This window comes from Orbicella faveolata, unplaced genomic scaffold (assembly GCF_042242905.1).
Source record: "Orbicella faveolata isolate gen_17 unplaced genomic scaffold, um_ofav_v1 contig_13, whole genome shotgun sequence".
Lineage (NCBI taxonomy): Eukaryota > Metazoa > Cnidaria > Anthozoa > Scleractinia > Merulinidae > Orbicella > Orbicella faveolata.
In genome coordinates this window covers 2,098,725-2,115,824 of record NW_028301540.1, presented here as the reverse complement: position 1 = coordinate 2,115,824, position 17,100 = coordinate 2,098,725, and the positions used below count along the sequence as shown (strand labels likewise).

The window sequence follows — 17,100 nt, the reverse complement described above, 5'->3', positions numbered from 1 at the left end:
ATTCTTGTCTCTTAACTTTTCCATAGTTAATTGAGGGAAATGGATAGGAAACTTGGCAAAGTTCTTTGCTGTATGTTTTTGCTATTTTGGGGGTTGATCCTGCACAAAGCCCGGGAAAATACAAAAGCTGGTTATGTGTGCCCATACAACTAACCAATAGAAGCATTGCGATTATGTCATTCACGCATAGTTAATGAGCATAAAACAAAAGATGTTCAGGGTCAAGGACCTTCCAACATAACTCTTAACCTGTTTGTTTGCTTGTTTGACGTTTACTGGCCGGCCTTCCTAACCATTTCCATCTGTTAACTATGGCTTTCCTCAATGATCATTTAACCAGTCGTAATTTGATTTGCTCGGATCCCGTTGCCGATTTTGAATTGAGCCCATTTGAACACTAAATTGATTCAGAATACTGTAACTCATTTCGTATACATGTACTTGTTTCCAAATGGTCTAAGTTAGAATTCAATCTTAATAATGGTAATAGGACGCTACATGTTCATGTATGATTGTGGACAGATGGACCCCACCATGGCCTGTTAACGGCGGCTAATCAAAATCAAGACAAAATTCGAAAACCATACAGACAACGGTTAAACGTCTTGATAAATGAAAACTTATCGTTGACCAAGATGCGCGAGAAAAGAAAGCTATTCAAGCTACATGTAATATATCAAACAATAGAGACAGTGTTTCATCGGGATATCCAACCACCGAGAAAGAGTTGAGTATGCGACGCGCAGCGGAGTATTTTTGACGAAATTCGAGGTGTTGGGATAGCCGATGAAACACTGTCTCGAGTGTTTGATATATCTCCTCAATCGAAACAAAAACTAAGGAATAAAAAAAGTAAAATCGCCAAAATCTGGCTATGCTAATTAAGACCGGGTATCCAAACCTCCCTCGCGGTTGTGATTTTCTTTGTTTTAACTTGATGAATTATTGACGAATTTGAGAATTATGAAACCGCCTCACGACAGAAAATGTTTGTGAGGCTACGAGAAACAGATCATGCACGCGTACAAACAGCGGATAAGCAATGCAAGTAAAATAAATTTTCGTTAAAACATCTGAAGCCTTCACGTCAAATGCAAGAGAATTTTTTTCCTGGGCGCGGGACTTGTTCCAGGGAAGTAAACGTAATAAAAAGCTCTGCCCTTGCAAATTTATCCTGAAACTTTGCAAATTATAAGGAGATTCGGGATAAAAGTGCAACAAATGCAGCAGTTAAGATAAGTGACAACTCCAATCGCCATCATAGAATGTATACACACTAAACAAAGTTTATATATTTTCTAGGCACTGCCCTAAAATGCAGTTTCAAAATATAGGCTCGAGTACGTGTGGCTCAACAAAAACGAAAACAGAAAAATTAACCAAAAAGGGATGAATGATTTAAGCTCTCATATAATCGGTGGCGCAAAAGGCAAACCACAAGTCAATAATGCAGGATCCGTAATCCTCAAACAAATAGTAACTCAGTCGAGAAAGAAGTTAGCCATGCATGAGAACTCGTGAAACGTACAATACAAAATAATGCTACAAAATTTTAAATTTTAAACTGAAAAAACTTATTTACGTGATTTGTAGCCGGTACGTCTATCTTCAATTTCTTCAATCTCTGGCTTCTTGTGTAGCTAAAATAGCGAGCCCACCCCCAACCACTCCACCTCCACGAAAATAATGAGACTCAAGGTTCAACAGTATATTTATTTTTCCAATCAAAAGTCAGGTGAAAGTTGCGTATGGTAACTTGATTTAAGGCACTCTACAAAAGAGGAAGGTATCGCTTATGCCACGAAGCGTTGTGAAATGCCAATTCGTGCCGCATCAGTTTATTTTGCACCGTGTTAAAACAAAACCCGCAGAATTTTCGTCAATTAACAGGAACGTTATATAGGAAACTTCGATCCAAATTAATATCATTCTCAACAGGAACGTATTAAAATGAACTTTTCCCCAAAGATTTAAATTGAAAACTCAACCAGCGCGCTGAGGTGTTATTACAGCAGAGTGACGTAGCAATGCGTCATGAAGTAGACACAGTTTATGATATCTAACAAGCTTTTCTGCCGACCACTGACAATTACCATGGTCTAGGCATGAAGTGGCAGCAATATAGATATATAAATTGCCGGAAGAAGAGCTCGGGCAAACTAACTTGATATAATATAATGTTTTTTTGCTCCCCGAGAGTAAGGGCCCCTCGAAAATGAACGAGCCCCAAAGGCTGCTAATTCCGAAAGTAACAAGGGTCGTTACCATCGGAAGTTTACGGTATCTCAAAAAAATAATAATGGAAGCAAAAGGCGTTTTCTTTTTTAACAAAATCAATCTGATCATTTGGCATCTAATGCAGGATTGCGACGAACTGATAAAATTAAGTGAACTAAGGTGCAACCCTGAATCTGAGTGGTCGATCGAGTAGTTTCAAATGTATGCAATCTTTTATATAGTGGTAGAGAAATTAAGCTGCTTATTCAGTTTTGTAGCAATTTCTTCAGTGCTGCTTTAAACATGGGCATTCTGTAACTGTAAACGATTGGATTAACGAGCGAGTTCGCAAAGTGTAAACCCGTTGCTATGGACCAAACATGTATATATGAAGTTCCTGTGAGACAGCCGTGGCAAATTCCCAAGATGCTGTACACTATTATAGCTGGCAGCCAAAGACTAAATGACAATCCGACAACAATGAACAAAGTTTTAGACAATTTTATGCTGTGGTCGACGAGTTTTCTATTTTGTGTTCCAACTGTACACACAGGAGGAATGTTCCGTAGATGTCTTCTGATTGTGAGATAAGTTGCCAAAACCAGGCACAGACAAATGAAAAACGTACACGAGTTAAATGAAAACGAAGTCAAATGACTTACTAAGCCACACACAGCTAGTCCGTTTACTGTTGCGACGCAGAAACCAGCAAGCCAAACCATAAGTATGCTTGTGACATAAATTCGAATCCTCGCTATTAGGTGACGAAAAGGCCAAATCACCGCACAAGCACGCTCCAAGGAAATAACAAGAAGAGAAAACAATGAAACACTGGAAAACAGAATGGCACTGATAATCGATGGCAAATCGCCTTGAGCGAACATCATCCGATCGTTATAGTTTGCCAATGTGTCTATCAGTTCTCTTGTTCCAACCAGGAAATCAACTACTGCAAGGTTTATGAGAAGAGAGCTCGCTCGTCTTAAAGAATGTCTCTGATTCCAGAAAACAAAAATGGTGTGATAAGGCAGAAGCACTGCCGCGTCTGACATTTTAGGAAATTTTGGGGAAAAATCTCCTATTCCGGCATGAGAAAAGGTTTGTTAGATTTAAAACATTTCTTGCTATTGATTATGTCCGTTTGTCCTTTGGAGTCTTTTGCAAGAATAATAAATCTACTTTTAAATTACTTTTAAATTGATTGAAACAAACAAGTTAAGAAGGCGCTTCCCTATTATTTTAATCAATAACCTGAGTGGCAAGTGTCAAGTTAAAAGTGACAGGAGAAGATCCCTTTCAATATTTAAGGATAAAAAAACTGCTTGAGATTATCTTTTGTGTATGTTTTTTTAGATTGAAAACTAATCAGAAATAGAGCACATTAGTTTGATTTTCAATGTCTGCTATACAGCATAACATAATATATTTAACATAACATGATCATCTGCTGCGCTTTTATCATAATTATTTTTAATAAGCATAGGACTGACAGGGTGAACTTGAACAGCTCTCACGCATAGCAGAAATTGCTTTTACTTTAATTAATCTATGTTTACTTATATCGTGTACAATATTATAACTTTTCGATGTCACAGAGCGATGTCACAGAATTTAATTACTTTACCCGAGTGACAATGTGGTGTGAGTCTGGTGTATACATTTTAGCTTTTGCATGTAAAGTTTCAAGCGCTGATAGTTATAAAGAGTCCAGTCGTTTTGAACCTCGTCTGTACGTTCCTAATTAAAAATGTACCGAAATAAAATGACGTTTCCGCTCAGAAAGCTGAAAAGTAAATCAACGATCTTTTAGGATTTGCTGTTTTAATTTAACTTAACTTTACGTCAACTTTTATCTTTAGAGTAAACCAAGAAGTTTGTAAACTCGAACCTGAACTTGCCGCAGCACATTTGAACTTGAACTCGCATTCAACTTGTGCGCGCGAGAAATTAAGCCTAGACATGAGGTAATTCAATGTTTTCTTGACCTCTTTTAAGTAATCTGTTTAGTGCTTTCTTAAACATTGGCATCCTACAACTGTACACGACAGAGTTGCCAAGGGTCTTTCCTAATTGAAGAACAGTTCTTATACCGATGTCTTTGGAGGGACACACTAAAAAAAAAACAACTCCATCACACTATACAGCATAATGCCTGGTAGCCAAAATATAAATGACAAACATATCACTATAAACAAAGTTTTCGGGAGTTTTATGTTGCGTTGTTTATTATGCTTGTGATTACTTTCCTGTGCCTTTGAACGGAAACTGACATAACACGGTATACATCGTGCAAACAATGCAACAAGAAGGCACAACAAACTGATCAATCAAGTCCCGCACCAAGTTGAATGCATTGTATCCAAAATCCTAAAAGCTCCTGGAGCATTAAAAAAAACACAGTCATGAAGGTCGCAACAAGCCAAATAAATGCGATACGGCAAAGGTACTTAGATATGATTGCTGTTCGCGTGACGAAATGGAAGGATAATTGCGAAAGCTTTTTCCGAAGAAGATTGTTGAAGTGTATGAAAATAAACGATAAACTTGAAAGAAGGTAGCCAGTGTAGGTATCGCGGAACGTCGGCGTTTTCATTGACACAAGAACGGGAAGTGCTTTTTTTTTATGAGAGATATTGGATGCGTCACACCCACAAAAAGAGGGGCAGATGCAAGGTTTAGTACGAGATAGTAACTTCGCTTCATACTGAAAAGTTGACTCCTGAAAACTAAAAAGGCGAAAGTATTTCCAGTGCAGATGTTGAGACTTTCGGTCACCGAAAGAAAACAAAGTAGTGCTAGAACAGTCCTCGACATTTCTCCTGAATTAACAAGATTGGAAAAGAAGACTGAAACACAACTGAAAACGATTCTTCAATTTTCAGGCTAAGTCGATAAACACCTGCCTTTCCGAGTGGACGGACTTCCTTCACTTTTATTTGTATGACTTAATTAAAACCCAGCATCGACTTAACATTGCACTGATGAATTTGAAAAAAAAAAGTGAAACTTAATGAAGAAACAGCAAACACAGTAAGCTAATCTATACTTATTATAAGGAGATTTCAAATATATTTTCCCACGCAATAATGTACTTACAGGGTTCTTTTAATTATATCAATCAACTTCACCTTTAAGTCGCCGAAAAGGAGAACCATAATTCAAGGCATAAATATAAGAAATAACCAACATTTCAGAAAGACTGGATACGAGAAAGAGACAAATATTGCGCCAAAAGCAGAATTTCAAATAAAATTAATTATCACCAATTTTTCATGAAGTACATTGAACAGAAGCCCAGCTTGTTTCCTAACCAACTGCATACGTTGTTATTACTGGAGATAGAGAACAATTTCATTGTACTTATTATCTAGACCTAGCATTGGGATGTTTGCTTTCTCAGTTCCATTTTATCTGAAAGGTTAATAATATATTATATATGGGATTTTCTCCCGGTGGAGAGAAGTGGATTTGCTTCAAAACTTTGCGTTATCTTTTTTAGCGTCGATTTCTTAATTAATTTCGTATTTATAAACTCAAATTTATGAACTTTAAATGGTAAAATAATTTATGAGAACGAGAAATTGCATACCCCGTGTTTCTATACATGCCGCAGTACAACATCTTATGTCGTACACTCTTACAACAATCTGACACTCATTGTCCTCGATCCTCAAATTACCTTTATGCAAGTTTTGTTGCGCGAGTTTTCGATCGCTTCGTAGAATTACCAATCTAGGATTCCTCATTGTCATACTCACCTAACACGTTCTTTCAATAATCATATTTTAATAATCAGATTTTAACTATTGGGAATTTCCTTTACGTTAAGCATGACTAGTGGTATTGGTGGATTATTGGTACAGCGTGTTCGAGGCTCTAAGTTACCATTCTGATTTCTTGTTATTCGTTTTGGTCTTAATTTCGCGAGCGGTTCCTTAAAAATAGGCATCCTAAAGCTGTAAATGACAGGGTTAACAAAAGAGCTGGCTATATTAAAAAGTGTGCCACTATAAAGAACAGACATTGGTATAACATATTTAACAACAACGTACATGAAGTATAACACAGTTCCTGGAAGCCAACAAACAAACGAAGCAGCGATCACAATGAACAGGGTCCGCGATAGTTTGATGTTTTGTTCTTCATCGTTCCGTCTATGTTGATGAATGGCGGGACATCGGCTATGAAGTTTCTTTCGAATAATCAAATAGCTTCCACAGATTATTGTAAGAGAGAAAAAGATCATTGAACAGACCATTATTGTACAGAATAAGTATCTCAACAACTCGGCTTGGTGTAAAAGGAACGCTGCACACACAACCATCCCTGCTGACCAGACAATAAAGAGGCTACAAATATACCATTTGTTACTGGTGACCCGATGGCGAAGCGGCAAAATCACGGCATAAGCACGTTCCACGGAGATAATGGCAAGGGAAAATAACGACAAGCATGAAAACATTGTTGGAAGCATGCTTGAAATATTGTCTTGGGTCGATATAATGGATCCGTCTTCTTCTTCAAAGTGCCGTGGAATTGTCATTGTACCTATTGCAACTGGTTCAGTTAATCCAACAAGGAGATCCACTACGGCTAAGTTTATAAGAAGAGATGATGTTCGCTTCAGGCGTTTTCGATGAGTCCAGAAAACGTAAATGGTAAAAATATTTCCAATTAAAATGAATACGCATTCAAGAGAAATAATACTGCAGATGACAATGGCAGCCGCGTTTGACATTGTTTGAGGTGTAGGTTGTTATGATGAAATTTTCCAGCGATTGCTTGAAGAAAACTTCGTCGACAAGGGTGTCAACAGTAGCGTCAATATGGCGTGCATAAAGATTCTGCTTTGCAGAAAAACTGAGACGAAAACTTCTTGATTACGAAAGAATAGGATGCTATATAAAGTGTTTTTTTAAATTAATCTTAAGTCACGTGTCAGCTTGTTCTTATTGAGCAGCATTGCATTAGATAAAAGAGAAATTAAGAAAATTTCATAAGGCGTCACACATTATTGATTTTACATTTGATTGATTGATTTTTCAATTTGTCCAGTTTCCAATTTAGATGTGACATGCTGTTACTGAAGACATTCTCTGATATAATTTAAAAGGGACAGTGTCTAGACTGAGCAGCATTGTGTTTTAAGGCCGGGGTACATATGAATTGAAGTGAAATTTTAGGAAGTTTAAAGAGGGATTAAAAGGAAAAAAAAAGGGGTTTGGAACACCACCATACGTCTACTAATTTCTAACTTCAAATTCTAATTTTAAAACAACATCAAATCTTAAAAATTTGCCATTTCCGTAAATTTTACTAATCCTTTGAGAAAAACTATTTATCCCCAAATATACCCAAAAATCACCAAAAACTTTACAAAACAGCCCAAAACGTAGCTACGTGAAATGAGCAGAGAGATTTTTCACTGCTTGAAACGTGAACGAGATATTTGCATTCAAACCATAATACCCAGCAAAAATACGGCCTTCATGTTAAACCCCGCCTCAAGAAAAAAATTTTCAGGTAATTCAAACTGTAGCTAATGTCAAGCTAATAGATGCGAAGAAAATCATGAGTTTAACACGTCTGTCAAGTTAAGAAATGAAAACAATAATTTCATGGCATTGTAGGACGAAAATAAGTTTAGCACCAAAACGAGGCTATGCGTTGTGTAAGCCTAAGAAATGCCTCCCACGAGGGAACCAAAGCGCTTTTCACTTCTTATTTAAAGTAAGTCGCATCGAAGATGCGTAGGAGGCTCCTCGTGCGGGTGGACCGGTGAGGGTGGGACCCTGCGGAGACTCTGTATCCATATCAGATGAATATATCTGGCACTGAAAACTTGATTTAGACGTCAAGAAATATTCGAAATTGTCCGTCTTTAAGGCGGGGGTACACATGAATTGAAGTAAAATTTTAGGAAGTGCAAAGAGGGATTAAAAGGAAAAAGAAGGGTTTGGAACACCACCTGTACGTCTACTAATTTCTAACTTCAAAATTCTAATTTTAAAACAACATCAAATCTTAAAAATTTCCTTTTTCCGTAAATTTTACTAATCCTTTGAGAAAAACTATTTATCCCCAAATATACCCAAAAATCACCAAAAACTTTACAAAACAGCCCAAAACGTAGCTACGTGAAATGAGCAGAGAGATTTTTCACTGCTTGAAACGTGAACGAGATATTTGCATTCAAACCATAATACCCAGCAAAAATACGGCCTTCATGTTAAACCCCGCCTCAAGAAAAAAATTTTCAGGTAATTCAAACTGTAGCTAATGTCAAGCTAATAGATGCGAAGAAAATCATGAGTTTAACACGTCTGTCAAGTTAAGAAATGAAAACAATAATTTCATGGCATTGTAGGACGAAAATAAGTTTAGCACCAAAACGAGGCTATGCGTTGTGTAAGCCTAAGAAATGCCTCCCACGAGGGAACCAAAGCGCTTTTCACTTCTTATTTAAAGTAAGTCGCATCGAAGATGCGTAGGAGGCTCCTCGTGCGGGTGGACCGGTGAGGGTGGGACCCTGCGGAGACTCTGTATCCATATCAGATGAATATATCTGGCACTGAAAACTTGATTTAGACGTCAAGAAATATTCGAAATTGTCCGTCTTTAAGGCGGGGGTACACATGAATTGAAGTAAAATTTTAGGAAGTGCAAAGAGGGATTAAAAGGAAAAAGAAGGGTTTGGAACACCACCTGTACGTCTACTAATTTCTAACTTCAAAATTCTAATTTTAAAACAACATCAAATCTTAAAAATTTCCTTTTTCCGTAAATTTTACTAATCCTTTGAGAAAAACTATTTATCCCCAAATATACCCAAAAATCACCAAAAACTTTACAAAACAGCCCAAAACGTAGCTACGTGAAATGAGCAGGGAGATTTTTCACTGCTTGAAACGTGAACGAGATATTTGCATTCAAACCATAATACCCAGCAAAAATACGGCCTTCATGTTAACCCCCGCCTTTTAAAATAACTAGGACCGGGAGCTTGCGAACTGGGAGCTTGCAGGGAGGGGAGGGGGCGGGGTTCAGAAATAGGCAATCCTGTGACGCGGATAACACCTACATGGACAACCCAAGCGGCCTTACTTACATTTCCTTCCTCGCAACGCGCGTGGTAAAATTAATAGAAGAAGACTGGGTACAATGTCTGAAAACATCTTTAGAGGGATTGTCTTGGGAATTAAGTATCTTACCCTTCATCTTCTCTTGGTTTGCTGGAATCCTGCGGCTGCCATATGGTGGGGAGGTTAACATAGCAACCAGAGAGTAAATCACAATATAGAGTATTAGAAGACAAACTGCAGGACACTATTGGAAGTAGAGGAATGGCGTGACTGGAGCATTTCAAGGGCAGTAATCATCGGGGTCAGCGCGACGAACTGAGCAGAATCTTACTCGCGCTCTACTAGTCTAACGCGATGATCAGTGGCGAAATAAACATCACCATGAGAAGCCTCAAGTGGTGCAATATCAATTACGATTTTACGATAACTACAGAAATTCTCGCGGATCCACTCGGATCCACTCGGATCCACGGCTACTTTGACAATGTTATGACGAAATTCGTGACCAATAACAGGACAGACGCATGAAAAACTGACGTCAATTTACTAATTTTTTGTGTTTGCTAAATGTTCATTTTGAAGAAGGAGAAATGTTTTTTTGGAGCACGATTTACAGGCCAGTGTGTGAGTTCGGCAAACATTTACGAGTGTTTTCATAACGTGATAAAAAAACTGAAAAAATAAATTGCTATTTCTTTCAGAAAGCTACAAGAAATGTCAAGGTAAATCCCTCGTTTACTCCATTTCTCTGAATATGAAAGCGCTTTTCCTTATCTCGTTCGTGTCTCGTCCTCGCTGGTGCCTTTTTCTAACAAGTGACCGTATCCTAACAAATCCCCCTCTAATAACCATCTTCCACTCTCCCAAGGTGATGAAATAGACAAGTGACCTATGAAGCTTCCTTTCGTCTCTGAACGTAATATTGAACACTTTGAAAAGAGAAACGTAAATGATTATGAATATTGACACCGTTTTGCTTTACAGTACCTGCTGTTCCTTATAACACTTAGCTCTTATTAAACGAGAAGGAAGTCTGTTTGGGAGAATCTTGACCGAGGTCGAGAGTACAGACAGAACGCAGTGAGGTCTGTACACACGACCGAGGTCAAGATTCTCACATACAGACCGACTAAGCTCGGTTTATAAGATGTTTATTATATGGCAAACAAGAACAATTTAATTCGTTTAATGTAAACGGTTTGTACCAACTGACAACCGCAGTTCATATATGAATTATTTCATATCTACTTCACATCATTTCACTCCTCACGGGAAGATATGAACTCAATTAATTGACCTCGCTCCCACTGTGTGGCTTCAGAGCTCAGTTGGTAGAGCATTGCACCGGTATCGCGGAGGTCACGGGTTCGAATCCCGTTGAAGCCCTGATTTTTTTCAGGCTTATTCTTTCCAATTGCTTAAATTGAAAATTTACTGCGATGATCATTCTTCACTTTCGTTGGTAAGCAGTGTGTTGCAAATTATGTTCACTTGATTATTGTTAAAATTTACAATCAAATAGAAGACACTGACTCAGAATGTGCTTATTGGATCGAGCCTATACAGTTCTACAAGATATTAACTCTGTACAAAAAATGTGTATTTGCCATTAGAACTGCCATTAACTGTTACATTTAGGTTAACTAATATTCCAGGAATAGTTTCAGTTTTTGCCAGAATGTACATTCAATGCAACGTAATGCAATTTAATACATTGTTCCTTATTTTCACTCTTGACATAAAACAATGCCCAGTACAATGTCTCTTAAAAATTCACTTGCGGAAGCAAATAATTTTCTCAAACTCATCAATAACTCATCAAGTTTAAACAATGTAAATCATAACTGTGATGTTGTTTGGATATCTGATCTTATTTGGCATAGATCTTGTAATTTTAAGTCGCCTTTTTCTCCTTAGTTATAGTTTCAATTGAGAAGATAGGTGTACTTGTGTACATAGTGTGTCAAACACCGAAGACCACATTCCATCACATTTCCAACACCTCAAATTTTGTCAAAAATTCTCAGCTGTGTGAGTTATATTTTGAACACTCTTCTCCATATTTGGAAATGTAGTTAAACACGGTCTTTCATGCTTGATGTATTACATCATTGTTACTACAATTGTTGTTTGTTACAGTTTTAAAGACGTCAGAGCACAGCTTTGACATATTTTTAATTTAACTTCAAGGATTTGCATGGGATACCCCTTTCATTTGGGAGATACACTTTGGTCAGCATTAAAGAGCTTAGAAACCTATTATATTTGCAATTGTCTTGCTCACAAACTTGGACTGGTCCTTTCAAAATGAAAGGTGTACTGCACATGTCTTGGCTTGTGGTTGTCAAGCTGATATGCGACAAGTTTAAAACGACCAGGAATGTGATTACAGTGAATGAATGTGTGTACAAGAAATTGTCCTAAAAAAGCTGAAAAAAGTTGCATTGTGTTCTTCAAATAACATTGAATTAATTAACTTCCCACTGTGAATAGCATGATAAAAAATATGTTATTATCTTTTTGTATGTTAAAACAGATCCAACCGATCAAAGTAGTATTCGGTTTGACAAAACAGTTATAACACCTACAATGAGAGACATCTGTACCAGGTCATGTGAGCATAAGAACCAAGTAAACCAGAGTGAAACACACTGAGCAATGTGGAACACTCTTTTAGACATAATTTTGATGTTTGTCATGTAGCATTTGACTTTTTATCAAGTTCCAGCTGATAAACCTGTACTGTATACTTTTCACGTGAGTCATTGGAAGCTCTATTACACAACTCTTTATACAACTGTATGCTAACAGCGCCTTGAAGATTAATATTGAATCCAGACACAAACATGGATACACTTTCTATCCAGAAATTGTTATGCATATGCAAACTACTAGTCAATCATCAACATATACTTTTAACATGACAAGGATCTACATGTATCAAAAGAAGCATGCAAACTATATGATTAATATGTTTTTTATGTATATATTGTTTTTACTGCATTTACAGTAACATTTTACCACATTTTGCATCATCTTAAAGCTGGCAATCAACAAAGGAACCTACATCCTGTATGCAAATTGATTATTCTTATTCCATGTGACAACATTTGTTTGCAGTCATGACAAAACATATTCAGAACTTCAGTGGAATCGACACCATTGACATGTGTCTATTTGGGACTAACTGTTGAATTCTCAGGTGCTGACTCTATTATGTAGCTGGCTTAGATATTGCAGCAAACCCTCTTGACAGTACATGTACAAGTTAATTTGATATCTGTAAACAGTCTTCAATAAAATTAATAACAACTCACCTATGTTGATACCTAATAATCAATATTACCTTATTTATTTAAATTTATACCTTTATCTTTCTAGTGATGGCCTATTCACTTGTAGTACTTTAACTCCCGAATACTGACGTTTAAAACTAGCCCTCCAACTGAATGGAATAAAAGTAAGTCTAAGCCCACGCAAGTACGCTTTGCGGACCTATTTTTATTACTTACCCACAGAGCATCGAGGAGCTCTCAGGAATTCTTTGTTGAGGAAACGTGCTTTGAGATTGAATTGGAATTTGCAGTTTCGGATTTTGTAGAGGTAGTAAAATTAGACAACTCAGAGAGGACCCTCGAACAAGGATGAGAGCCAACATCAAACTTGTAGTCCAGATATCTAACTGGTTTAACGTAACCCTGTAGTTATGTCCTACTCAGTATTAAATGAACAAAGAGATTGCCTCAAATGATTTTTTTACGCTCTGTGAAATCGCTCGTTTTCAACTCGTGAATTGCGCGCATGCGCAAGAGCGAGTTGTAGATATGATTTGAAGAATGGCACTCGCTCGCTCGCTCGATTGGTCGATTCCTGTAAACTTTTTTTCGATGTTAGGCTTTTGCGTGCATTTGATAGTTTTTGGCGAGTAATAAACAAACGAAATGGCGACCTTTGTCGCAAAGAATAGTGGTGGGTGAAAAAGAAGCTAATGATAATCTTAAAAGAGTTTAAAACTATACGTTTTTTTATCCGTGAATTAAGTTTGCGGGATCTCCGAATATACTTTTGTCTGTTGCAGCGTATATTTCATTTATGGCGTCGATGCTTCTATTTTTTCAATGTATACTGTATACAGGAAAATAATTAGTGTGTCCGAGAAAGAAAAAAAAAACAAAAACAAAAACAAAGGAAGGAAATTAAGAAAAACGAAAAATATCCTGCGCGCTGCAGATTTGATCCATCCACCTCTAAATAACAAGTCAAACCGGGAGGTGCTCTGCAGTACCTGAAGGCCATTCACGCAAATGAAAGACCCATGGGGAAAATAGCTTTTCTATTAAGTAGTGTTAAAACGCGCTGATCTTTTGGTTACTTCCACCGTGGGCTCAAAAGACTCGAGTGTTCGCGAAGTTGAGCTGCTCGCCGAGACCGATGTTGTAAAGTGTCGCCCACGGCCCACTGCTCGTTAAGTGACTCCTTTAAGGTGGCTGTGTTTTCTATTCCTAGATCTGTACCGACGTTGGAAAGTGGTTCGTAAAGTTTGAGTTCGCAACTGGCTTGGCGAATGTTTCTGTACTGGAGTCGTTCATTGTTGTTAGAAAAGAGCCTTCGTGCCATTGCCCAGGTAAGCACTTACAGTTTGTAGCTTAAACGATAAAAGGTTTTTTTTATGGATATCCTCTATCATGGTTCATCTTTTTGTTTTAAAGAAAATGCAACAAATAGATCGACCGTACTTCGGTCGTCCTCGGGAAGTGCTCGTTAAGTCACCTGACAAGTTGGGTGGAGATGTTTGTGTTCGCCACTTTATAAACTATATGGAGGGCTACCACGCAATGGGCGCCTTTGTGAGTGGAGATGCTTGTAATCAGTCCCGGGTATTCAGGGACAGCAAAATCAGTAAAAACCGTCGTCTAGCCATGGTTACTATAAAGGCGATGACAAGTACCGGGCGTGTATGCAGTACGTCGATCTCCCCGCTCGCTGGGGTTACGTCATAACTATGGAAAGCGAGAAAGCCAAATACAAACAAATCAAAGCCAAATATGAGCAACTCAAAGCCAAATATGAGCAAATCAAAGCAAAGTACTCACAAATCATAGCCAAGTACGAGCAAATCAAAGCCAAATATGAGCAGGTAAATGCCAAATTTGATCAATTCTCCAGATCTGCCAACCAGACATGCGAGTGCAACACTTCAGCAGTAGCTCACCAACATGCCAAAGATAAAACCAAATTTAACGACCAGGAACCTCTGCTGAAAGTGCCAACTGATAATTCAGTTGAATATCGTGTTTCTCTAAGTCATGAAATTATGAAAAGCATAATGTCAAGGACCACGGTTGATGTTTGTACAAGTACATGGAGGTTGCATTGTAGAAGGAAACGTGAAAGAGAACCTTCCAGAATTCTATATAGGAGAGTCATCAAACTGTTCAGAAAAACAGAAGTTTTTCTAAATGCAGCTAAATCATACCTTAAAAGAAGCATTCCAAGTTCATCTAAACTAAAACTTTTTCTGTCTGCACGTAATTGTTGTTATTTCAGTGAACAGTTTGTCAGATCTAAATTTGTATCACCCTCAAAAAAAGTTCTCCCTCAGTCAAAATGTGTACCTATGTGTTGTGCGACTGAGAACATTAAAGCACAAGAAGTCGCCCTTATTTTGTATGCGTGTTGACGGGAGAGCATTAAAGAAATTAAAACGCTGTCGGGTCGAAACGTATTGTGTATCTCGCAGAGTCATCTCTCTAAGTGGTGATGTTGAAGAGAATCCGGGGCCATCAAGTCAATGCAGTACGACAACTACTTGTAATTTAGTGGTACATCGCTCCGCAATTACCAATTCAGTTTCATTATTGGAAACTAGGTTGTCTGAATTTAATAGAACTGCAGTTGATGTTGGAGGAGGTGGTGATTGCTTCTTTCGAGCTCTTTCACATCAACTTTATGGCAATCCTAATAACCATTATCATATACGTAGCCTTGGTCTGATCATTCTTGGCAAGACAATTCGAACGATATGTCATGTCAGGGAACACGGGCTGATGCAATTATAATTCAAGCGGTGACCAATTGTCTAAATTTGTCAATTCATATTGCCGAATCATTTGACACTTTTTCTCCTGTTACCGTCGTTCAAGCGCAGTGAATGTGACAGGAGAGCACACAAACAGTCACATTGGACACATAAGTGAAACTCGTTACGTTTCTGCGGTAGAAAAGAGAAATTGTCGGGTACCAAACAACAGAACATGCGATCAAAGTGTAGTTGAAAAAAAGAATTGATAAACATGAAAAACGCAGAGCTGATCAAGGTTACATGAAAAAATACATGAAAAAGAGAAGAGCTAATGCAGATTTTAGAAGAAGAGAGAATCAAAATTCTGTGCAAAGGTACAACAATATTGAAACAATTAGGGAGAAAAACAGCCAAACTGTCACAAATAGTAAAATGACCAACCCAGAACACGTAAGAGAAATTGACGAAAGGTCTAAAAGGAAACGGAAAGCTGAGAACCCAGATTACATAAAGGAAATTGCAAAAAATGTCATCTAGAAGACAAAAGGTTAAGAATCCAGAGCAGGTCAGAGAAATTGACAAAAAGTCCTTCAGAAAACGTAAAGAAAAGAATCCAGAACAGAGAAAAGAAATTGATAAACAGAGTTTTAAAAAACAGAAAGCGAAGAATCCAGAGCGTAGAAAAGAAGTCGATAAACAGAGTTTTAAGAAACGGAAGCGAAAAATCCAGAACATAGAAAAGAAATTGATAAACAGAGCTTTAGGAAACGGAAATCAGATAACCCAGAACACATTGAGCAAGTAAACAGAAATGCCAAAGTCAGGAGAACCACTAAATTCAAACTATTAAATTATTTAAATATGACTATACCAGCCAATGAAAATCAATTTGAAAATGCTCAAAAGTCATCACACTTATCAACTAATAATGATCAGTTGTTACAAAAAGTGAAAGCAGTGTTATTTCTTTAATAAATTTGCTTCCCAAAGACATTAATGTGGCCCAGAATACATATGTACCTGTTGTGATCAGTTGTGGTACAAGTCTTCAGCAGTGAAATGTAATGCTAACAGGTATAAGGCATGTTCACAAGATCTTGTTGAGTCTTGTGGCACTGGCGTAAGAAGTGTAGAAAATACTGAATGGATTTGCAGAACTTGTGACTCAAATCTAAAGAAAGGCAAGCTTCACAGCCTCTCTAAAGCCAATAAAATGAGTTTTCCTTAAAAACCTGACTTGCTAAATTTAACACCATTGGAAGAACGGCTTATATCACCTCATATTCCATTTATGTAAATTCTTGAGCTACCAAGAGGTGGCCAGTTGTCAATTCATGGAAACATTGTCAATGTACCAACTGATGTAAGTTCAACTGTTCACTGTCTGCCAAGGACCATCAATGAATCACAAACCATTCCAATAAAACTTAAAAGGCATCTGAGCAATAGGCATCATTACCAGTTTCAGAATATTAGACCTAAGAAAGTAATAGATGCAGCAAAATATCTTGTAGACACAAGTGATTTATTTAAGAGAGAAGGTATAGAGGTACATAATGCTTGGTTAGATAACATAAGTTTGCAACCTAGTGCCCATGAAGACTGGAGTGAATTTGTTGAAAACTCTGACACTCCAAGTAATAATGATTTACATACACAAACAGATGAAATTGTTCCAGAGGATAAAACACAAGATTGTCAAAAGAGTATTTCCAATGCATATGATGAAAATCCAGGTTCTGGAAAAGAAGATAGTGATGACTGGTGTGAAGTTGATGA

At 37.5% G+C, this 17,100-nt stretch overlaps 1 protein-coding gene across 1 annotated transcript; it reads right to left on the bottom strand.

The window, feature by feature from the left end:
- Window positions 1–5,258: 5,258 nt before the first annotated feature.
- Window positions 5,259–7,147, bottom strand: LOC149114619 (adenosine receptor A3-like). Its single transcript, XM_089283810.1, has one exon. It carries the CDS (start codon window positions 6,953–6,955, stop codon window positions 6,017–6,019), a length of 939 nt encoding a protein of 312 aa, XP_089139936.1. The 5' UTR covers window positions 6,956–7,147; the 3' UTR covers window positions 5,259–6,016.
- Window positions 7,148–17,100: the final 9,953 nt, after the last annotated feature.

Excerpts from the sequence above, each read along its gene's own strand:
- LOC149114619 (XM_089283810.1), bottom strand. The coding sequence starts at position 6,955 with ATGTCAAACGCGGCTGCCATTGTCATCTGCAGTATTATTTCTCTTGAA.